Below are 24,285 nucleotides of genomic sequence, written 5' to 3' on the forward strand. Positions count from 1 at the left end.
TCAGCCAAGAACTTAGAACAAGGCTCTATCTGCTCCCTCAGGGGACATACAAGATTGAATGACACCAATCGAAATAAGGCAGGGAGTATTAGTTATTTAGATTAAAATAATAATATGCACCTTTTATTCTGCGTTAATAAAAACATTATATATTGGTATACTTTACATTTCATTGGCTGTAAGCCTCTGGGATATGCTTGGATTCGAAGGTTCATTTAATAAGAGTCTGTATGCAGTATACAATCTGAAATTCTTACTCTACACAGACATCCACGAAACAAGACACCCCATAGAATGAATAATAGAAAGGTTGAAGCCCCGACACTATTGGAGAATAAAGTTGCATTGTTTGCTATGTAACCAAAACTATGTAGCCAGCTTTGTGTTTGCTATTTGCTATGTATGTATCCAATTTAGTAGGAGAATGAAATCTCTGTATTGTCTCTGTACTATTGAACACATCAGTGCCTTGAGAACGTAGCTAACAGTGAATGTAAGCAATGTAGAGATAACGGTGGTAGACAGGATTGTGGAGTGGTGTGATGGTATGGGGACCAGTCAAGGCACTAGAACAAGTATCTGCGAATGCAACTAAGATAAGAAATTACTATAAAGAGTGCTGTGATCTAGGGCTCGGCGGTCAATTAGTGACATGCTCATTAATTGTCTCAGCTTTTGTTTGCAAATAAAGGCTTAAACTTCTCAAAGAATCTTCTGCGTCTCCTGGTTATTTCAGGAAACCACGACAACACCCACTCCCCAATGCCTTTGCACAAGCAGCAGCAAATGCATCAGCCCCCTTACTCCCACCAGCAGAAGCACTGACCCCCTATCCTACCCCACTCCCCAGTATGCAAGCAACAGCAGAAGCCCCCTAAAGAGACCTTGACCCAGAGTCCATCAAAACTACAGGATGGCGAATGATTCCATGTAGATGCAATGTTATCCACCTCTGATGAAGCTGGAGGCAAATCAAGGTGAGGGAAGCCTATGGACCTGAAGAATGTCACTCTACTCAAGGAAATATATGTAAACTAGTTTGTTACACACTTGTTCTCAGTGTGAACTCATCCGGGAAGGGTTCCCTCCCTTAAGGCTTTGAAATTCGATATTCATGTTGGATGGTTTGTGGAATTAAAGACAGCATCCAACTGCCCTGAAAACAACCAACAAAAGGCTGATGACTGTCATCACAGCACTCATTCTCCTGGCTGCCAGGAGCCCAGTGCATCACTGCTGGATGAAAATATCAAGCAGACATTTCTGTGTATTTTTATAAGACCTTGTTGAATGGAAATGTGAATATCTTGCATAACCATCCATAAATTGTGAAGCTCTGCACCTTAACAGATGTTCCTACCTTGTTTACCTTTAAGACAGCTTTATACATATTTATAGCTACTTTTATGACTTAAGTAAGGCTGTCTCTCTATTTTACAAGACCAGAAAGAATTGCAAACCGTTGATGTAAAGATAAACTTTATGAGCAACAAGTTTTTATTGAACTGAAGCAATTGCAAGCTTACAAGTTCTCCAACATCAACCAACATTTTGCAAATTACATTGAATACTATAAACAAGAGTTCAATTGATAAAATAACATTCTTCTGTTGTATGAATATTGGTAAATATATATTTGAAAAGGTATATATTTGCAAATACAGATCCAACAAATACATCATTTTGAAATAAAAGCAGAAAATGTTGGAGGTATTCAGAAGATTTGGCAGTGTTCTGGATGGAAAGAGACCTGCCCACCCCCCACCCCAGACATTCTCTCCTCTCCCATCAGGCAGAAAGTACAAAAGCCTGAAAGCACAGACCACTAGGTTCAAGGACAGCTTCTATCCCACTGTTATGAGGGTCCTGAATGGCCAATAAGATGGGTCTTCACCTCACAACTTGCCTTGTTATGCTCTTAGACTTCCTCTGTGGCTTTTACACTTAACTCTGCATTTTTATTGTTTAAACTGTTCTACCTCATTGTACTGTATAATGATTTGATCTCTGTGCATGACAGATTTTTCACTGGATTTTGGTACATGTAACAATAATAAAACAATTATCAGGCTGATAAATTTTCAGCAGTTCCAATAACACTTAACCTGCTGAATATTTCTCGTGTTTTATTTTCATTTCAGATTGTAAGCATATTTCTTTTAATTCTATTTAGTTTATGATATTTTACATTGCTACAACAATTCTGATTAAATATTACAAGCTTTATATTTTGAATGTTATTATGTTTTGCCATTGATCCAACTACAGATTGCAGAGGAGAAGGGACAAAATAAAACAAGTTCTATTCAAATGCGGGTACTGAGTCTCATATCTTGATGTCAAGAATGTGTCAAACTACAGTTCTCTTCAGCGTACACATTTAGGTTAGAAATTGACAATAATCATTTCAAACCACTCTAAAAATCTGAGCATGATATTATTACAGAGAACAAAGAGTTTAGAGTCAGCAGCACCTTTTGTGGGTCAACAGTATTGACACAATAAGGGCAGAGATTATCCATCTTCTTCCCAATACCAGCAGACAGGTGTTAAGTCTTGAGAGAAAAGAATCATATAAAATTGCTGGAGGGAGTCTAAACTGAAGAATGACTGGATTTGGAGAGAGACGGGTGTACATATTTCAGAGTAAAAGGAATGATTATGATATAATTAAAATGGAGCATATCAAGCTACAATAGATTCACACGTGACTACATATGCAGGAATCTGGAGCAACGCACAAAAACCTAGAGGAACTCAATGGCTTAGGCAGCACCTGTGGAGGGAAATATACAGTCCAGATGAAGGTGCTCGACCCATCAGGCTAACTGTCCATTTCTCCCCAATGATGCTTCCTGACCTATTGAGTTGCTCTGGCTAGTTGTATATTGGTCTATATCATTCCACAGTTCTTTGGCAATCATTCATCATAACAAATTAAATTGGTCCTGGTTTGTATGTGTCTTTTGAATTCAAATGTGCTTTAATTTAAAACATATTGAAATATTACTTATAAAATTATGCAATTTGGTCAAGTGATTCACAAAATTACTTTTTACTCTGATGCAATTTAAACAAGAGAGGTGATTAATAGGTTTTGTTTTGACAGTCCTCATTCTTTATTCACCAATTTTAAAATGTATTAATATTCTGATTATGTTAATATATGTCTTACATACATTAGTGATAATAAGGGGCAATTAATTCCTCAGTTGTTGGAGTAGCAACACGTGCAGAGTGAATGCTGCACAAATCTAGCTAGCAGCTTCAAGTTCCTTGTAGCAATTCTCAAGGTATTTGTAAATTATATTAAACAACTTCTGCCAGGATTCTCGCATCTCAGGTGTAAAGCTTGCTCCCAAAGACTCTGTCAGAATTTTGATGATTACATTAAATATAACCTGCAGTAACAGAACAAACACAAAGAAAAATATGAGAATGTAAAAGTCGACTTTGAAGAAAATGAGCACACTGTTCTTCATTTTAATCGGTGTAACTATCCACGTTCAATTAAAAAAACCTAACTTTGGTTTGGAAGCTATTGAGTGCTGGCTACGCAAATGCAATGGGGGAGTGGAGGGTGGAATTAATACAGAGGATGGAGAAATGCTCTTTTGTCAAAAAACAGAAATAATGACAGGCATTATAATAATGGCACAATTCTAAATGGGCACAGGTAGTATTCTGACTACATCTTTGAAGATGGTTTTTTGCAGTTCCAATTTAAAGTCCTTGACCTGGTGCAGTAATAATTGGTACTTTCCCCACAGATACTAACTGACTTGCTGAATATCTGCAGCATTCCATCTTTATTTGAAGATGGCAGGACAGATTCATAACGCTGTGAAATAGGGCATTAAAAATTTTGGGCTTTATAAATGGAGGCCAAGTGCACGAAGATAGTGTAGTGTACTGTTAATCTTTATAAATCGTTTGGGAATACTGATTCCAATGCAGGACACCATATTATTTTAAGGCCTTCAGAGATGGTGCAGAGAAAATGAATTCAAATAATGTCAAGCACAAGGGACCATTTATGTGGAGAGATCAGTACAGCTAGACTATTCTCTTCGGAGCACTGCATGTTATCATTGATAAAACTGTTCAAAACTAAGTGGTCATGATACATAGAAAAAGTTTCCTTAAGGAGAAGTGGGTATAAAAGACTAAAATCTGAGGAGAATTTTTATACATACTCTTATGAACAGGAATTCATTGACTGAATGAATGGTAGAAACAGATTTACTAATAACATTCACCAGGAATTTGGACAAAACAGTTGGAAAGTTAAAAGTTGCTGTGGAACTTTGGCTGTGCTGAGTGCCTCCCTAATTCTAAAATTCCAACATCAGAACTGTGTTGAAACACCTTATCTGGAGAAGTGGGTAACTCTGGTTCTTAGACCACTAATAATACAGCTTGCAAGCTATTACATTCCAGAACATTTGCTGCTTTAACCCAATGAGTAAAGTTGACTTGACCTGCATTATTTAATCAGCATTTATGGGTTCTCAGCTTGGAGTCTATGGACCCCTTGCTTAATGGTATTGGTCAATGGTAGAAAGAAAAGATTGGGAACCGTACAAGATGATGGCAGTTCATAGCTTGGAAACAGGATGCTCTTTCTGCCCACTCTTCCTGCTGGCCAATTTATAATCACTGGTTAGTTTATATTTAACATTATAACATAAATGTTAAGTGTATAGTACAGAGCCCAAACAAACACGTTAGTCACAGCATTTTCAGTAATTACAAAGCAAGTCACACAGTACAGATAATGATATGGAGTGCACGAGAAACTAAAAGATGCTGAAAACTAAAAGAAGCTGCCAGACCATTAACTGAACATTATATTTTAATTTGTAACATGTATTGGGGAGATATAGTAACACATTCATCATTTCAGAGGGTATCATTATTATTAGGATTTTGTTTTCCTATCCTAAATGGCTGTTATTTTTCAATTTATTTTTCCAAACTGTAGTTACTTACAATGGGCATGTTATATTAGATACTACTGAATCAAGCAAACCAGTAAACAATTTAAAGTTAGGAGACTGATTAAAGCAATGATATTTGATTTATTTGTTATTTGTAGTTAAACCTTTACATATTATTAACCTAGCCTGGATATACTTTACTCAAAGTATATTTATATACTTGTTTTCATGCTAGTTTTAAGTTTGCTTATCAACAGCTACAGAGATTACAGACTTAATGTCTTGGCCACCAACGATACCTCTCCTTGTGACAATTTACTCAGAATTAACTGTATTTTCATAAACCTGATGTATAGTTGACTCCAAGTTGAATTAAAGGACCGGATTATCAGATAAGTAGCACGACTACATTTTCCATAACATTACCTAACTCCCATTGTTCCTCAGCAGTTTGGTTGTTGACAAGCCCATCCATTACTTTTTGACCTGTCCATTGAATTTCCAACGAGTTACCCATCTTCTATGGTCTACAGACCTAAACCTTTCCAAATCTCGGCTGCTGATAGTCTTCCACTGCTACCCATATTTGTTGACATACACAAAATTGCAATTAAACAATGCCTTGATTTAACTGTTCCTATTTATTTAAACCAAGTGGTCCCTGGCCTCCACCCTCAGCTCAGATATCCGGCCGTCTGCACATCACCAATTTAATCCCTGCAGCACTGGAGACTAAAACCTTTCTCTCCTAAACCTCCCTGCTGTTCTTTCTTTTTTTAAAGATCCTTATTATACTATTAATGAGGTTTCGGTCATTTACCTACAGATTCCTTATTTGATACAATGTCAGATTTTGTCTGGTAATGTTCATATAAGGATTAATGGAATACGTAAGACTTTGTGGAGACTTGACGGCCTTCTTTTTACCAAGCTGTATAAATTGTGAATTTGTTGAGAAAATAAACAACGAGACATACACTGTGCAAATCAGGGACTTACCTGAAAGTTCTGTACTTCCACTTTATGTTTATAAACGTGACTTTCTGCCAAGTCTGTCATGACGACGCAGGCTGAATCCCAATCATCCAGATTCTCCACTATGTCATTCAGTCGGTTCATCACCGCCTTGCCATGTCTCTTGATCTGAGCTGATTTTTGCATTTCTTCTGGAGTTGAAATGTTCTTAAAATTTTTGAAGTACTTCTTTGTTTCCGGGTGATCTGTAAACAACCTGATGCATACAAGTTAAGTATATTTTTAATTCATTGGCAATAGAAGTACAGAGATCTCTTGTAACTAAATAAAATGGTGTGTTACTTTTAACTGAACTTAAAGAGATGGAAAACAATGACATTCAGAAATAACTTTTATAATTTTAAAATCTGATAGTTAATATTGCATAGTAAAAAACAGCAATAGTTGTCAAGAAAAATAATAGTACCTGGTTATACTCTCCAAATTTCCAACTACTTATATATAGAGAGGAGCAATGAAAGAGTCAGACAACTGGAAGAGAAGAGGAACAAAACAAAGGTGGCAGCAGCGAAAATAATCAGCCCACTGGGCATCACAGTGATTAACAGAAGTGTTTTTCTGGGCGGTTAGACGACCAGTTTCCCTCACAGAATTGTGTGGCACAGTGAGAGTGTTAAGCCTATAAGTGGTATTGGTTTCATGTTAAGAAGCTCCAGAAATAGTTGGGTGACTACATTATCCATTGACAAAGCAGACAATATTTTATGCTGAATCTACTAATCTGTGAAAAACAGAAATATTGGACAAAATGACAAACATATTCATATATTCAAAATGAAACGAAATATTAGGGCATTAAGAAAAACTTCTGAGCTACAGAGATAAAAATAACTGTAAAGAATTGTGGTAGGAATCTGTGAAACTGGTAGCTTTCCATTTGTATAGACTTCTGTAGGTCGTGGGATACTAATCACGACAACTTAGTCAGCTCCATCGTGGGCACTAGCCTCCGAAGTATCCAGGACATCCTCAGAGTGGTGCCTCAAAAAGGTGACATCTATCATTAAGGGCTCCCATCACCCACTTAGTTCTCATTGTAATGACCAGGAAGGAGGTACAGGAGCATGAAGGCACACCGTCAATGATTCAGGACCAGCTTCCTCCCTCTGCCATCAGACTTCTGAATGGACATTGAACCCATGAACACTACCACACTAGTTATTTTTAAAATTTTTGTACTACTTACTTAATTCAACTATTGCATATATATACAGCAAATACTTACTGTAATTCAGTTTTTTCTCTATTCTTATATACTGCAATGTACCGCTGCTGCAGCAAAGACAACAAATTTCATGACATATGCCAGTGATACTAAACCTGATTCTGATTCTGATTGACTTGGTTCCTGAAAATTAACTTAGAGATTCAAACACGAGGAAATCTGCAGATGCTGGAAATTCAAACAACAACACACACAAAATGCTGGTAGAACACAGCAGGCTAGGCAGCATCTATAGGGAGAAGCGCTGTCGACGTTTCAGGCCGAGATCCTTCGTCAGGACTAACCGAAAGGAAAGATAGTAAGGGATTTGAATATCATTTCTCCAGGATGTAGTATGGTGGTCAACTACTGCTTGTTCTTTCTTCCAGTCAATAAAATTGATGCACCATCAATAACCCTCTCTGAGATGTGAAGCCGATATCTCTACTTCACGTCTCAGAGAGAGTTATTGATGGTGCATCAGATGTCCCACAGCTCTCAAGCATTCTTCAGCAAAACTTGCATGTGCTTTTGTGTTCCACTACATTCCTCTCCCTGTCCTGGCTGCAGGTCATTTAATATCTAAAGTCTCACATCAAGCAATGAGGGGGCATGAGGAAGGTGAGGAGGAGGATTAAGGTGATCATGCTCATATCAACTATTATTTCAGCACCACTACCAAAGGTTGTGCCACTGTTGCAGAATGCTGTCACTTCCATGAGGATAGATACATGCATCTGTGACTAACGTACTCCTGTTAGTTAACCTCCGATCCCTTTCAAAGGAAAAGAAATGTATGCATTCCATTCAGTGTGCTAGAGTGAATGTACGTCATGTTCATGACCCAGCGGTGTAACTCTGTGGTCTGTGGTCAGTTTAAGTCTTCTGTTCTCATGGCCTTTTTTTCCGATCTGTACTCGAGCTACATGGATTCTCAGCCCATGCCGAGCAGCGGCGGCCTGGAAGACGTGCACCTTCGGGGTGCGGCACTGCGGACAACCTGATTTCCTGCCGAATGAAGTGACACAGGAGATCAAAGCATCGAGACAGTCGACGTGGCTATTGAGGTCTCTGCACTGGAGCGATCGCCCTCTCTCTCTCTCTCTCTCTCTCAACGGTGAGAGAGTTTGGTGCCGATGCTCAAGTTGGGGGATCTCGAAATAAATGATGCTACAGACTGTAAAATCAAAGCAGTGAGCTATTGGCCCCCTCTCTCACTGTGGCAGGAGTGCTATCTCTTCCCTCGTTAGAGAGAGAGAGGGCATGTTGAAGTGTTGGGATGGACAGTAATTTTTGATGGTCTATAGGTTCTGGGGGCTTGGTGGGTGGTGGGGCAGCTACTGCTTTTTGCTGGAATAAGTGAGGGGAAGTTTGTTGTTTTGCTGCTGCTTGTGCGTGGGAGGGGGGGGCTTGGGGGTTCTAACGCTTTTCTGTCATTCATTCTTTGTTTTTTTTCTCTCTCTCTCATGAAGAGTAAGGATTTCAGGTTGGACACTGTATACATTCTCTGATATTAAACTGAACCATTGAACCACTGCTCAGTGACCACTTAGACAGAGAGCTCAGTTTTCTCAAACCGGAGGAAAACGTGTACTTACAGTGAGACATTAGACGTAGATGACCTGCAGTGAGGAGAGGGACAGGAATGTTGTGAAACACAGCAACATGCGCAAGTTTTGCTGAAGAGCACTCGGGAGCTGTGTGAAACCGACCGGGACAGGCTGCAGCAGAAACCTGACAAGCAAACACGATGGAATACTTAGACTTATTAGACATTATTTTGAGCTTGAATGCGATGGTACCCGGCTTTCTGGCACCATATTTAACATCTGTGAACCCACGCTCGCTGTTGAATCTCAATTTGCAACTTCCCCACGCGGCTGCTTGCTGAATTCCTGCAAGCATCTGCTACACTCACGATGACAGAAATGGAAGCTTATTTACTGTACTCTGCTCCTTCTGAACCTGCTAATCTCCACTGGCTGCTTCATCCAAAATGAACGAAGCTCACGGTTCACATGCTTAGTCAAAGTCCAAGTAAAGCTGAGTTTAATATTATATGCACAAGAACAATGAAAAATTACCCGCAGCAGCGTCAAAGGCACACAGTGTCCGATACACAACGATCACAAGAAAAGCAGATATTAAACATAAATTGTACAAGAAACAATGTAATTAGAACAAAATAATCAAAGTGCATTGTAGTGCAAAATGGTCAAACACTCTCTTTGTCCACCTTATCATACTTCTCTACAGCACATAAAACATGCAGTATATTCCATGTTCTATTGGTAGGATCTTGTGCATCCCTGCTTTTGAATTTTCCATGCCTTAGGTGCTTCCATGCATTTTATTTTGATAATTACAACCCCATTAAATATCCCAAATGTAATGTGTTCAATCATGCATTCTGACAATTCTACTAATCTTCCACTGGTATAGGCCCATCCTCTCATGTATGTAGTGCTTCGGGATATTAAATGGTAACACCGTGACAGGGCTGGATATCATGGGATATAACAGTGAAAAGAAAGGTTTGAGGTACACATTCAGTCACATCCTGGTTGAATGGCAGAGCAGACTCAGTGTATGAATAAGACAATTTTGCATGAATTACAAAAGAAAGATTACAAATAGAAATAAAAGTGGCACAGAATGAAAACACTGCCACACCAATCATCGGAGTCAATATTTTATAGGGAATACAAAACAGAACTGAACTTCATACCAAAAGAAAATAAATCAAGAGACATATTTTCACTTATCTCAATCGTACAAATGTGAATAAGCTTAGGATTCTACCTCAAGCTTTTAGTAAAGAAGTAAACTGTGTTTTGATACTTTACAAACCTGTCTTTCTTTATCTTTTCTTGGGGGTTTGGATTGGAACTTACCATTACAGAGGATGGTGCAGCTGTACACTTAGGTGTTTTGTTTTACTTGGTGTGGTCTTGTAACTCTGAGGGGTGTTGGCAGCAGAGGTGAGCTGTTCAATGAGATCATATTGTGCACTTTGTAGAGGGTGTGGTTCCTAGAGGAAGATGTCAATTGCAGTAAGACAGTGTGGACAGCATCAACAAAGATTGCAAGAAATGTAACAAAAATAGAAGAATTTTGTTCAAGAAATGTATAATGGAAAGGAATCATGAAAAGCATAAAGGATCCATAGCAAGTGAATGCAGAAAGCAGTGAAAGTTAACATATCATCTAGGGGATAAGGGAAGATATATTGATGGGGAGAAACTGGGTATTCAGATGTGAAGTGCAAGGAAAATATGCCAACATCACCCAAAAAATAGACAGAACAGGATCATGAATCATTGACAGAATAATAAAAGAACTGTTGATTTGGTGAGAGCTCTGTAGCAAGGTGCCCTTAGTATCTGGGGTAACTGGTGTGTAGGGTGGCCACAATTCCTGCAGATCAAGGCTGTATTGCAAGTCCTAACCGCACCAGCAGTACAAAGTGAGGACTCGGAATTCTCCTTTGAACATAGCAATGCGTAATGGTGTTCATAATTCAATTAAAAATACTGTTAAACAACAAGAACTTTCAAGATACTCATTTAGCCCAAGACATATCATCTGCAGCAAATCATCCAGAAATCCCGCAGAGCAAAGGAAATCCTGGAAAGCACAATGTTGAGCATTCACAGTGTGACTCCGTACGTTGTCAGTAATGTGGGCATCGTCATGTGACAGGTGGCTAAGAAGTTCTACTTTAAAACTTTTGCAGCCAGCTATGTCACAGCATACCCAGCTGTCAAAACAATAAATGCTTCTGATATTCAGAAACATTCAAGCACAAAGCTAAGACAGCTGAATCAAAGTATTGTCAAATAACACACTCAAAAGAAGAAAGAAACAATTAACATAAAGTTTACAGAAATGTTACACTCTTCTTAACTCTCCCCGTTCCTCTCCTCTGCTGAAGTCGATGGACGTCAGTGAACCAGACCAAAACATGGTTTCAATTGTTCAGTCAGCTTCCCCTCTGCAGGTGGTGGAAATGATCTCAAATGCCCACTTGGTGATTGTGGCATTGCAGTCTTGACCCAAAATGCTCCAAACAGCTACTTGCACATACATAACTTTCCTGACATTAGCTGCAATCTCTTTAGCACCGTCGACAGCTTCTTAGCGTGAAAGATGAACTTAGGGCCCCATATAGTGTAGAACTGCCCAGGCTACCTGGCCCACAATATTGTGCTGATCTTGACACCAATTTATAATAAATGTCCTCCTGTGTATCACCCATATACCTCAATTTCCTGATGAAAGGTCTCAGGCTGAAACGACAACTGTTTATTCCTCTTCATAGATGCTGCTTGACCTGCTGCGTTCCTCCAGCATTTGTGAGTTTTGCCTGGATACCCAGCATCTGCAGAATCATCTGTGTTTACCTCCATTCCCCTCACATTTATGTGTCCGTCTAAAAGCCTCTTGAACTTCACCGAACAGCCTGCGCCAACTACTAACCCTGGTAACTTATTCCAGGCACCTACCACTCACTGCGTAAGAAACTTGCCTCTCACCTCTTTAAACTTTCCCCTCCTCCCCCCACACTAAATACATGCAAACCTTTCCAGAACTGCAGCCAGTTTTTGAAAACTTCACAAACATCCTAAACCACACTTGGATTCGAATTAATAGAGCTTGCAGGAGAATCAATAATCACTCACAGAAGTTTCATCTGGAGAGAAATGAAAATGTGAACCAGCATTTAAACATATTTCCACAAGTCAGGGTGTACATGTAGTTTGATAAGCAGTTAACACTGAAATTAGACTGAGCAACTTCGCTGTTGTTATTTCTCCATATTTAGCAATTTTCAACAGTTTCATTCAACTTTCCAAATTCCATCCATCATCCACAAAACTTTTAACATTTGGTATTTATGATTCACTAAGTATTCTGCAAAAAAATGTAACAAGTTGTAAAAAACCAATAAATTGTACCTATTTATGTAGAGTTTCTCACCTTTTTAAATAATACCTAATATCTATGTTCTCTTTTTCGACTAATGTACATTTATGTTCTCTTTCTTTTGGGGAAAGGGTAAAACCAAGGCCTCAGTCCCCTCTCTGCAGAATTTGTAAGATCCTACAACACAAATTTACCAAGGACATCCCTGCAATCGTAGTCAAAATGTAACCCTCAATAATACCAATGCATCCGTCACCTGACAATTACCTGGTAGAATTGCTTGCTGAGTCAGACGATGCCACGGTGTCAAAAGTACTTAATTGGGCTTGTGAAAGGCGTTATTTAAAAGCAACTCTCTTTAAGCATTTTGGCTCTCTGCATTTTTTTTCTATCCCTGCTGAGGTTACAAATCGTCCTTTTCGCTATAAGAAACCATCTCTAAAAATAGATCTTATTGCTGCTTTGACATTAGTTGTGTGTTTGTTTTTCTCTGAAAGAGGATGAGTGATATCAATTCCTGGAGAGAAGAGTGGAGGAGGACTCGAGTGCTCTGCAGCCACCAGGAAAACAACAGGTAAAGAAGATTCGCCCCTTACCTCAACACAACTGTCCTGCCGTTTGCTTCGGCATCTGCAAACAGCTTCTGCCAGATGCTGCGAACATGGCCTTTGTCGGCTTCTGTCAGGTCAGTCATGTTTGCGGCGATCGGTGGGAGGATAGCAGGCAGCCTTTCTCTGATACGCGGTCCAGGCTGCCAGCGACTTTTAAGTTGTTACAAAGGTTCCTGCAATATCACGTGTCGCTTTGGAAATAACGCCCAATAGATCACGGTCATTGTAGGTTTGTTTTCCCGCCCACTCTCTTTAGTGCATACGCCGGGGTTAAGATTAGACGGACCTTCCAGATTGGGTGCAGCATGCACAGATTGCAAGTGGCGCTTTTTTTCTACATTACAAATTAATAGCCGCAAAGATTGCCTAGGGACCACCCAGCGCAGTCGGAGAGAGGGAGAGTGCCGGCGGAGGAGTGATCTGTTTGCTGGAATGAGTCGCAGCTCGCTGGATGACATGTCTTGGGTCAGAAATCCATTGCATAACTGTTAGTTGGCATTGGATCGCCTAGTTGTTCCGCTCCCTTGCTTACGGACATTCAGGTGTAGTAAATTTCCTAGACATGAAAATATTTAAAGTTAGTTCACCTTTTGGGATAAATCTAAAGCCGAGCAGTTAAAAAGGTAGACCCTGGTATATTGTGAGAGGCTCAGTTTAGCTTTGGGGTCTTTAGTTACAGGGGTCTCCAGGCCTGCTCTCATGACTAAATCGAACTTGACGAATTCTTCTATGAAAGTCTTTTCCCACGCTTAGCATATAACTGACAAGGTAAGCACAAAGGCTGGGTCAATAAGATTTGCAATTGTCACATGTCTGGAAGAAGAGCACTTTATATATCCGGATTTTAATACTTAACGGTTTTAAGTAGCTTTAGCAAAGATTATGGAGTCTTCCCGATACGCTGACTACTTTTTAACCACCTAACCAGCCACAGCAAAACATATCGGCATTTGATACATGTGTGACCTTGCTCTGTACAAGTTGGCCGTACTGTTCCACTACAAAGGGAAAAAAAATCACTAATCAAATAAGGTTTTGAGATGTCCCAAGAATGGGCGAGGTTTGACGTCGCGCTTCCATACGAAACCAGCAATGGTATGTTAAACATCAGGAAAGTTGGGACTTCTGTGGATCTATTGCCAAACAGCAGTCCGAGAATTACAGATTGTTAGGCAATTAGTAGTCCTGTTTTGCTGAGTTTACCAGTAATGACTCTGCAGGAAATACTACTCAAATACTGTGCCAGATAAGGCGCTGGAGATTCCGTTGATCTGAATATCAAGTGTAAGGTTGCAGATAAGAGAGGGGCATTCATTGGCTTTAATTTAATGTTTTACCTGTCTTACACTTTTCCAGGAGCTTTCAGTTAGTTTTAGTTTAATAAATTATTTTTTAAATTATGTCAGCTATTGTCATAGTTTTAAAATGCGTCTGAAAGTCAGACTTATTTCCGAACTTTACAGCCAGTATAGCAAATGTCTGGTTTAAATTAACATCACAGTAAGCAAGGACATCCCTTCTGTGTTCTATGAAGCCTAACCAATACTGCAGTGCAAAGGATGCATGTGTATTGTAGGAATATGGAAAGAGAAAGAGGCCGTTCATCTCCTGGAGTTCACTACCATTCAATGAGGTCATGCCTCCTGATTTGTGACTTAAATCCCTTCACCCACTTTGCCCACTCTCTATCTTTAGTACTCTAGTTTTGTTACTCTATGGTCTCTATGGAAGGGCAAATGATGAGGCTATAAGACTAGAACTTGCGGGTGTGAACTGGGATGATGTTTTTGCACAGAAATGTACTATGGACATGTGGTCGATGTTCAGGGATCTCTTGCAGGATGTTAGGAATAAATTTGTCCCGGTGAGGAAGATAAAGAATGGTAGGGTGAAGGAACCATGGGTGGCAAGTGAGGTGGAAAATCTAGTTAGGTGGAAGAAGGCAGCATATATAAGGTTTAGGAAGCAAGGATCAGATGGGTCTATTGATGAATATAGGGTAGCAAGAAAGGAGCTTAAGAAGGGGCTGAGGAGAGTAAGAAGGGGGCATGAGAAGGCCTTGGCAAGTAGGGTAAAGGAAAACCCCAAGGCATTCTTCAATTATGTGAAGAACAAAAGGATGACAGGAGTGAAGGTCGGACTTTTTAGTGATAAAGCTGGGAAGATGTGCCTGGAGGCTCTGGAAGTGAGTAAGGTCCTCAATGAATACTTCTCTTCAGTATTCACCAATAAGAGGGAATTTGATGAAGGTGAGGACAATATGAGTGAGGTTGATGTTCTGGAGCATGTTGATATTAAGGGAGGGGAGGTGCTGGAGTTGTTAAAATGCATTAGGATGGATAAGTCCCCAGGGCCTGACGTTATATTCCCTAGGCTGCTCCACAAGGCGAGGGAAGAGATTGCTGAGCCTCTGGCTAGAATCTTTAAGTCCTTGTTGTCCACAGGAAAGGTACTGGAGGATTGGAGGGAGGCAAATGTTGTCCCTTGTTCAAAAAAAGGTACTGGGGTAGTCTGGGTAATTATAGACCAATGAGCCTTATGTCTGTGGTGGGAAAGTTGTTAGAAAAGATTCTTAGAGATATGATCTATGGGCATTTAGAGAATCATGGTCTGATCAGGGACAGTCAGCATGGCTTTGTGAAGGGAAGATTGTGTCTAACAAGCCTGATAGAATTCTTTGAGGAGGTAACCAGGCATATAGATGAGGGTAGTGCAGTGGATGTGATCTAAATGGATTTTAGTAAGGATATTTGACAAGGTTCCGCACGGTAGGCTTATTCAGAAAGTCAGAAGGCATAGGATCCAGGGATGTTTGGCCAGGTGGATTCAGAATTGGCTTGCCTACAGAAAGCAGAGAGTCATGGTGGAGGGAGTACATTCAGATTGGAGGGTTGTGACTAGTGGTGTCCCACAAGGATCGGTTCTGGGACCTCTACTTTTCGTGATTTTCATTAACAACATGGATGTGGGCGTAGTAGGGTGGGTTGGCAAGTTTGCAGATGACACTAAGGTTGGTGGTGTTGTGGATAGTGTAGAGGACTGTTGAAGATTGCAGAGAGACGTTGATAGGATGCAGAAGTGGGCTGAGAAGTGGCAGATGGAGTTCAACCCGGAGAAGTGTGAGGTGGTACACTTTGGAAGGACAAACTCCAAGGCAGAGTACAAAGTAAATGGCAGGATACTTGGTAGTGTGGAGGAGCAGAGGGATCTGGGGGTACATGTCCATAGATCCCTGAAAATTGCCTCACAGGTAGATAGGGTAGTTAGGAAAGCTTATGGGGTGTTAGCTTTCATAAGTGGAGGGATAGAGTTTAAGAGTCACGGGGTAATTATGCAGATCTATAAAACTCTGGTTAGGCCACACTTGGAGTACTGTGTCCAGTTCTGGTTGCCTCACTATAGGGAGGATGTGGAAGTATCGGAAAGGGTACAGAGGAGATTTACCAGGATGCTGCCTGGTTTAGAGAGTATGCATTTTGATCAGAGATTAATAGAGCTAGGGCTTTATTCTTTGGAGAGAAGGAGGATGAGAGGAGACATGATAGTGGTATACAAGATATTAAGAGGAATAGATAGAGTGGACAGCCAGTGCCTCTTCCCCAGGACACCACTGCTCAATACAAGAGGACATGGCTTTAAGATAAGGGGAGGGAATTTCAAGGGGGATATTAGAGGAAGGTTTTTCACTCAGAGAGTGGTTGGTGCATGGAATGCACTTCCTGAGTCAGTGGTGGAGGCAGATACACTAGTGAAGTTTAAGAGACTACTAGTTAGGTATATGGAGGAACTTCAGGTGGGGGGGGTATATGGGAGGCAGGGTTTGTCAGCTCAACATTGTGGGCGGAAGAGCCTGTACCGCGCTGTACTATTCTATGTTCTATGTCTCATTATTGGCCAAACTTGGTCTATTTCCTTCAATTCCTTCCCTGCCTGTCCATATGATTGTCAAAATTCCTCTTAAACTAAACCATGGCTTACATTCTGGATATTCAACAAGGTGTCAAAGACTCAGAAAGATTGACAAGTAAGTTTCAAGTGACAAAGAATTTCAGCAACATGGAAAATCAGGAGCATCCAAGACTGTGGTAGATATGAAGGAGTTTACTAGGATGTTACCTGGGTTTCAGCACTTCAGTTACAGAGAAAGGTTGAACAAGTTAGGTCTCTATTCATTGGAGCGTAGAAGGTTGAGGGGGGATTTGATTGAGGTATTTAAAATTTTGAGAGGGATAGATAGAGTTGACGTGAATAGGCTGTTTCCATTGAGAGTAGGGGAGATTCAAACGAGAGGACATGATTTGAGAGTTGGGGGCAAAAGTTTAAGGGAAACACGAGGGGGTATTTCTTTACTCAGAGAGTGATAGCTGTGTGGAATGAGCTTCCTGTAGAAGTAGTAGAGGCCAGTTCAGTTGTGTCATTTAAGGTAAAATTGGATAGGTATATGGACAGGAAAGGAGTGGAGGGTTATGGGCTGAGTGCGGGTAGGTGGGACTAGGTGAGATTAAGAGTTTGGCACGGACTAGGAGGGCCGAGATGGCCTGTTTCCGTGCTGTGATTGTTATATGGTTATATGGTTATTTGATAAGGGGTTAAAAATTCAGGAATTCATGTCGGTTTCTCCAATATAGATATGGAACTGTTTCCAATAACAGGAGAAACATGGTTAAATAATTCATTTTCAGAATTTGGACATTGCTGGCAAGGCTGACATTTATTACCCATCCCTATTTCCCCTTGGGAAGGTAATGATGAGCTTCTTTCTTGAATTCACTGCAGTCTTTCAAGTGAAGCTACTCCCACAATGTTTTTGAGAAGGGAGTTGTAAGATTTAGACCCAACAACACTGGAAGATTGGCGGTAAATTTCCAAGTCAGGATACTGTGCGGCTGGGAGGAGAACCTGCAGGTGGCGGTGTTCCTAGGCATCATATGTTCTTTAATTATTTTATTTTATCGATGTACAGCTTGGAGTAGACCTTCTGACCCTTCAACCTGCACCACCCAGCATTCCCCCAATTTAATCTAAGCCTAATCACGGGACAATATACAATGACCAATTAAGCTACCATATGGTAAATCTTTAGAACATGGGAGGAAACCCGGAGCACCTGGAAGAAACCCATACGATCAAAGGGAGAACGTACAAACTTCTTACAGGCAGCCGTGGGAATTGAACCTGTGTCGCCGGCACTATAAAGCGTTGTGCTTGGCTATAGAGCTCAGGCATTTGGGCGGTGCTGTCAGAGTCACTTGCGGGTGCAACATTTCACAGACGATGCACCCTAGAGCAATTGCACACCAGTGAGAGAGCGGATAAATATTTAGGATGGTTGACAGGGTGCCAGTCAAGAAGATTGCTTGGTTTAACCTGTTTAGGCTGTTGAGCATTATTTGGGCTGCACTAATCCAGACAATTGGAGAGTATTTCATCATACTCACTGCTGACTAATGCTTTCCAGTTGGTGGAAAAACCTTAGGGTGTCAGGAGCGGAATCAATTGCCACAAGATTACAGCTTCTTGCCCTTGTAGCAGCGGTATTTCTCTGGCTAGTGTTGCTGACTTTTTATATTGCAAAGAGCAGAAATGTCTTCAGAGCAGGTAAGAAGAACCCTCAGGCACTGCATGAGAAAGGTTAGCTGTTAGTGCAGTGAGAAATGAAGGTGATTTATGGAGATAAGAATTTAGATTCATCAAGATAGTATTAAAGCAAAACATACCAAATGGACCATACAGAAACAACGAGTTATGTTTGCAATGTGCCGAATGCTGTATCAATTGCAAAAAAAAGAGGAATTCACGCTAAACAATTATAACTGTTTGATTTGTTCTTAGCTGAACCTTTGTATTAGATTGTAGGCTCTATCTGTGAGAAAGTATGTCAAGTTTTTTAGGAAAGATACATGGAAGAATTATCAGATGATAACAAGAATAAACTGCTTCTCTTATTTGGAGAAATTGAAGAGATTATTTTTTTTGTCTTGTTTTTCTCTGAGCAGGGGTTAGAGAAGTCCTAATGGAAGAATTCTGGCTTATGAAAGGCTTTATTGGAGAAAATAGAGATAGCTATGCCTTCTAGAAAGTGTAGGTTTGAAATGATTGTTAGAGTAAATGAGAAAATTGTGAGATTTTGTTTACACATAGAGGATTGTTAAGATCGCTATGTGAGAGTATGTCAAAGTTAGATGCAAGGGTAATGAAACAAGAGGTGTAGGGCAAATGTTGAAATGTGATAAATTAGACAACTTTCAGACAGCAGTTAGGGAAGGTATAAAGACTATAGACAAAGTGCATGAGGAGATTCCAAAGAAAGGAACTTATTACCTAAGCATTAAAAAATAGTAAAGTGGCCGATTCAGCTCTTCAGGCCAGTTCCAACATTTAGTATGATCATTGCTCTTCACCCACATCAGTAACCTGCTCCTATCTTCTCCTCACATCTTGATCTCATCAGCAATTAGAAATATATCTATGATCTTGTTGAAAATCTCTATTGAGTTGGCTTCCATTACTTCCACATGGTCATCACCCAATTGGAGCAGAAATTTCTCTTGATCTCAGTTCTCGATCCTGAGACCTGATCCCTGAGTCTTATTATCCCATGCTCCAGTAAATATAGACCTGAATGACATAGGCCCAATCAACTCTATCTCCCTTTGTGCATCAGTCCCAGGAAACAGTCTAGTAACTTCTTTGTTCTCCCTCCAAGGCAACAATGTTCTTTCTCAGATAAGAAAGCCAAAACTGCAAATAATTGCCAAGGTGTGGTCTTTTCACCTAGTTTCACCTATCGCCTGACGTTTCTCTCTGCCCTCCCCCCACCTTTCAATTCTACTCCTCAGCTTTCTTTCTCCAGTCCTGCCAAAGGGTTTCAGCCAGAAACACTGACTGTACTTTCTCCCATAGCTGCTGCCTGGCCTGCTGAGTTCCTCCAGCATTTTGTGTGTGTTGCTCAGATTTCCAGCATCTGCAGATGTTCTCCTGTGTGTGGTCTTACTAAGCCCTATACATCTGTAATAAGACATCCTTCCTTCTGCACTTGGCTGCTTGCAGTGAAGGACAATATATCATTGGCTTTCCTGGCTACTGCTGCACCTAAGTATTTACTTTTAGCAACTGGTCTGCAAGGATAGGCGGGTTTTGCTTCATCCTCAACGTTCATCATTCTGGTAATAATCTGCCCCTCTGTTTTGGAACCAAACTGGATAACCTCAACTTTATCCAATACTTGCCATGGATTATCTGAATCATATTAGAGCTGGCTTACATTGTCCTAACAGGTCAAACTCCTGCCTCCCCCACCTCCATCCCTCTGTCATCTTTGTGCTATCTGCAAACTTGAAGATGTGTCATGCAGTTCCAAAACCCAAAACATTGACGTATCTGGTGAATAGCAGGGACCCAAGCTCGGATGGCAAAACCACACAAATAGTCGCTGCCTGCCAACAGGAGAAATTCCTGTTTCTGTTTGTGTGGATACTGCTGAAGCCGAGGGTGTTCTCCTTAGAATTGAAGAGGCTGGTGAAGAATCTGATAGGAGTATATGCATAGAACAAGTAAATAGTTCCCATTCATTGTAAGGACCACGGAGTGGGGGCAGTAACGTGTTGAAGACATAATTGATGGATTAAGTCTAGAGTCCATGGATGCAGAAGGAGATCAGTTACACTGACATCTGAATCCAATCTCTTACTGTCCACATTACAATGTGTAGGTGTAGAATTCAGAAGCACATTGGATCAAGAGAGCAACTGGCTGGTGAGCGTGCAATCTCCAGACAAGCAGCATTAGCGGTCTGAGTTGATCCTGGGGTTGCTGGGACTGTGAGGCAGCATCTCTGTTGCTATGCAACCCAAACCTTCTGCGGTAACGGTCTCAACTTGAACTTCTTCTGGTCGGTGTGAACTTCTGCCTCGTCAGTGAGTTGGGTGACATTCTTCTGGTCATTCACAAGAGTCTTCAGGGTTCCAGTCCTCAAAAAAGAAATTTGTTAATCAGCATTGTCAGGGTCCCTGGTGAAAAGGCACATAATTTCAGCTTCCATGTTCAGCTGACCTGATGGGCTTCAGTATTCTCAGGCTGCTGGCACTTTGCCCTGCATCTATAACCTGGAAAACCAGCTTTTGAAGGTCCTTATGATCAGCATGGTCAACACTGCTATAATTCATACAGGGAGGAGCAGTATGATGAAGTATGTTTGGAGGGGGCAGGTAGATACTGACCTGGATACATCTGCGGAAGAGGTGACTCATGGGAGAGAAGGTGAAACAGACCCTTCAGGAACCGGGCCAGATGCTCTGTAGGAGAAGATTCCTTGAATATCTGCACTTAAAGAAAGCCTATGTCTGCTCTTTCTATTCCTACAGGCCAAAGGCAAAGTCGTCTTGCTCCCTTAAGTATGGTGTTTAGGTGATCTTCCTAAAGCAACAGTGAGCAGAAAACCATGAAATATAGCAGATGGCAGCACTGACACAACTAAGAGTAATCCTGAGTCCAAGAATGGCCATGGCCTTGACTTTGTGAGACCTGTCCCGACAAGGGAGGAATCTTGTATTTCCAGAGTCGAGTCGTCGAATAATACATCATAGAAACAGGCCCTTTGGCCCAACTGGTCCATGCAACAAAGGTGCCCTTCCAAGCTAGGCCCATTGGCCTGTGTTTGTCCCATATCCTGCTAAACCTTTCCTATTCCTGGAATAGCTTGAGGGCACAGAACATCAAAGATCCCTCTTAGGATCGGGTTTGCTGTGTTACTGATGTACTTCACAGAGAGTAATATCTAACTTTCTTGTGCTTAGACAAGTCTTGACTAGAAATTGAAATTTGACATTTCTGTGGTAAAGAACTGCACTTTCCATTCCAGCTTATATTTATTTCTACCTCACAAACAAGTTGCATTTTAGCACCGTGATAGTGGATTTCATAGTATGTTCTTATCACTTTGTCCCTGTTCACAGAAACTAATCTTTACAGCTAAAAACTGAACAGCAACAGTAAAGATGTTTTTCTTGTTTGCTAGCTGAGCAACAGTTGATTCAACCTATGCTCACAAATTGTTCAGTGCTATCCAGAGCCAGTGTTAGACAAGCTACTACCTGTGGGGGTCACCAGTGACTACTGATTGTTTATTCTCTTCTATAAATGAAGCCAACCTTCTCGTAGTTATTTAGCTGTGCTTGATTCTGAGGAGAAGTTAACCTCTGATTGTCACGACTGACTGCACAAGGGTAACACTGAGGTGCGGTTAGTCGAACCGGTGTCCCACAGATCCAGGGACTCAGATTCAACCCGAACGTCGGGTGTTGTTTCTGTGGAGTCTGTGCATTCTCCCCGTGATCTGCTCCTACATCCCAGTGACATTCGGGCTGGCAGATTAATGGCCTGATGCAAATTGTCCCTAATGCGTAACTGAATGGTAGAAAATGGGGGAGATGACAACTATGTGAAGAGAATGAAAAGTGGGATTAATGTAGGATTAGGGTAAATGGATGGTCGATGGTCAGTACAGACTTGATGAACTGAAAAGCCTTTTCTCATGCTATATCTCGCTATGAATCTATTGGCTGATTATACTCACAGTTTCCATTTCATCAATAGTTGGAGATGGTTACAATTGGTGATGATCCTGCAAGCAATCCAAGACCAGTTTCTGCTCATTTACTGGTCCTAATGACATGTCTGTATCCAGGATCTTTCTAGATACATAAGTGGCTGCTAATGTCTCTTTATTACACAGTGATTATACTTCATTGACCGAAGGTGTTATAGGTGCCCAGTAAATGTGAAAAGTATTGAAGATGAAAGATTTCCGTTCCTACACAATTATTTTGTTTTCATACAGTTCTGAGGTAAAGACAGCTTTTATCTAATTTCCAAATGCGCTACATTTATTTTGTCTCAGCAGCTGTGGTTTGTTATTATTGCAGTAAGTACTTTCCTGTTTCTGCTAATCAGAAATATCTGTTTTTGTGTTTAGCTTAGAGGCTATGTTTTTTGTCTGTCAACAACAGCAAAAATTTATGACATTTATCTGAACCTAAACAATCTTGTACTCTCCATAGCGTGTGCTCTTAGTGGAAGAAGACACTTTCATCTCCAGCATCCCTAATGACCCTCAGGTCCCTATACTGAGGCTTTTGGAAAATCAGTGTGAGGCTGGGTTGAGGGAAGAACGGTATCAGATGTGAGGCCAGTACATTAAAATGCCATCATCAATCTTAAAGAACAAGTGTTTATTTTGTCAGGGTGTACATTTCTGCAGCTGTTTGTGTGTAGAGGGTGTTGGGACTGTGTGTGTGCTGGGGTTGAGAACGTGTGTTTGTGTTTTGAAACTGTTGCACGTGTGTTTATGTGTATATCTATATTTTGTGTGTGTGTGTGTGATAGAGAAAGAGAGACTGTGCATATACATAACTGTGTATGATCAGTTTTCTTTGCATACATTTATCCACATGTGAAGTTTAGATTGAGGTTGGAGTCTGAGAGAAAGAGAGTGTGTGTGTGTGTCTTTATGATGTGGTGGCCACGTCTGGTCCTGATGCTCCTGATCCTCCAAGACCACCTTCTCCATGCAGCATGGGATCTTATACTCTGAGCTCCTGGTTCTGTTAGGCTAATTGGTCAAATCCTTGTCATGTCTTCCTGGGTCACGATCTCATCCCAGTCACTCACATGTTTCCTGTTGGCCCTTCATGACCATGTAACCCTCGGCTCAAGCAATGCAGGTACTGGAAAACTGCAATAAAGCAGAAAAAGATAGAAATAACAGAGCAGGAAGATCTATGGAGAGAGAAAGGTAATATTTCAGACTGATGACCTTTCATCAGAACTGGAAAATGGTGGTGGTAAAGAAGAATTTGCAGTGTGCAATTTTCTGTTTTGTAGAGAGTTGGGATGGACCATAGAAACACAGAAAATGTACAGCACAACACAGGCCCTTCAGCCCACAATGCTGTGCTGTACATGTCCCTATCTTAGGACTACCTAGGCTTTATCCATATCCCTCAATTTTTCTAAGCTCCATGTAGCCATCCAGGAGTCTCTTAAAAGACCATATTGTTTCTGACTCCACCGCCGCCACCGGCAGCCCATTCCACACGGTCACCACTCTCTGTGTAAAAAACTTAACCCTGACATCTCCTCTGTACCTACTTACAAGCACCTTAAAACTGTGCTCTCTCATGCTAGCCCTTTCAGCCCTGGGAAAAAGCCTCTTTCTACCCATGTGATCAATGCCTCTCAAAATCTTGTACACCTCTATCAGGTCACCTCTCATCCTCCGTCACTCCAAGGAGAAAAGGCTGAGTTCACTTAACCTGTTTTCATAAGGCACGCTCCCCAATCCAGGCAACATCCTTGTAAATCTTCTCTGCACCCTTTCTATGGTTTTCACGTCCTTCCTGTAGTGAGGTGACCAGAATTGAGCACAGTACTCCAAGTGGGGTCTGACCAGGGTGCTATATAGCTGCAATATTAAATCTCAGCTCTTAAACTCAATCCCACAATTGATGAAGGCCAATGCACCGTATGCCTTCTTAACCACAGAGTCAACCTGCGTAGCTGCTTTGAATGT

General features: G+C 41.0%; 2 protein-coding genes across 2 annotated transcripts in view; both read right to left on the reverse strand.

The window, feature by feature from the left end:
• Positions 1–1,462: 1,462 nt before the first annotated feature.
• Positions 1,463–12,948, reverse strand: LOC132399372 (cytoglobin-2-like). Its single transcript, XM_059979648.1, has 3 exons — positions 12,702–12,948; positions 5,940–6,171; positions 1,463–3,401 (listed from the first exon to the last, which is right to left on the reverse strand). Exons 1-3 carry the CDS (start codon positions 12,797–12,799, stop codon positions 3,255–3,257), a joined length of 477 nt encoding a protein of 158 aa, XP_059835631.1. The 5' UTR covers positions 12,800–12,948; the 3' UTR covers positions 1,463–3,254.
• Positions 12,949–13,107: 159 nt separating this feature from the next.
• The window catches only part of luc7l (LUC7-like (S. cerevisiae)), a 120,805-nt gene continuing 109,627 nt past the window's right edge, over positions 13,108–24,285 (reverse strand). The window contains exon 10 of the mRNA XM_059979645.1: positions 13,108–13,272. Coding sequence (XP_059835628.1) covers positions 13,245–13,272 — 28 coding nt within the window. The 3' untranslated portion in view covers positions 13,108–13,244. The remainder of the gene's footprint in view (positions 13,273–24,285) is intronic.

This window comes from Hypanus sabinus, chromosome 9, assembly GCF_030144855.1.
Source record: "Hypanus sabinus isolate sHypSab1 chromosome 9, sHypSab1.hap1, whole genome shotgun sequence".
Lineage (NCBI taxonomy): Eukaryota > Metazoa > Chordata > Chondrichthyes > Myliobatiformes > Dasyatidae > Hypanus > Hypanus sabinus.

Excerpts from the sequence above, each read along its gene's own strand:
- LOC132399372 (XM_059979648.1), bottom strand. The coding sequence starts at position 12,799 with ATGACTGACCTGACAGAAGCCGACAAAGGCCATGTTCGCAGCATCTGG. Across the intron at positions 6,172-12,701 it reads GGCAGGACAGTTGTGTTGAG|GTTGTTTACAGATCACCCGG; the intron begins GTAAGGGGCGAA and ends TGTATGCATCAG. Across the intron at positions 3,402-5,939 it reads TGGAAGTACAGAACTTTCAG|GTTATATTTAATGTAATCAT; the intron begins GTAAGTCCCTGA and ends CTGTTACTGCAG.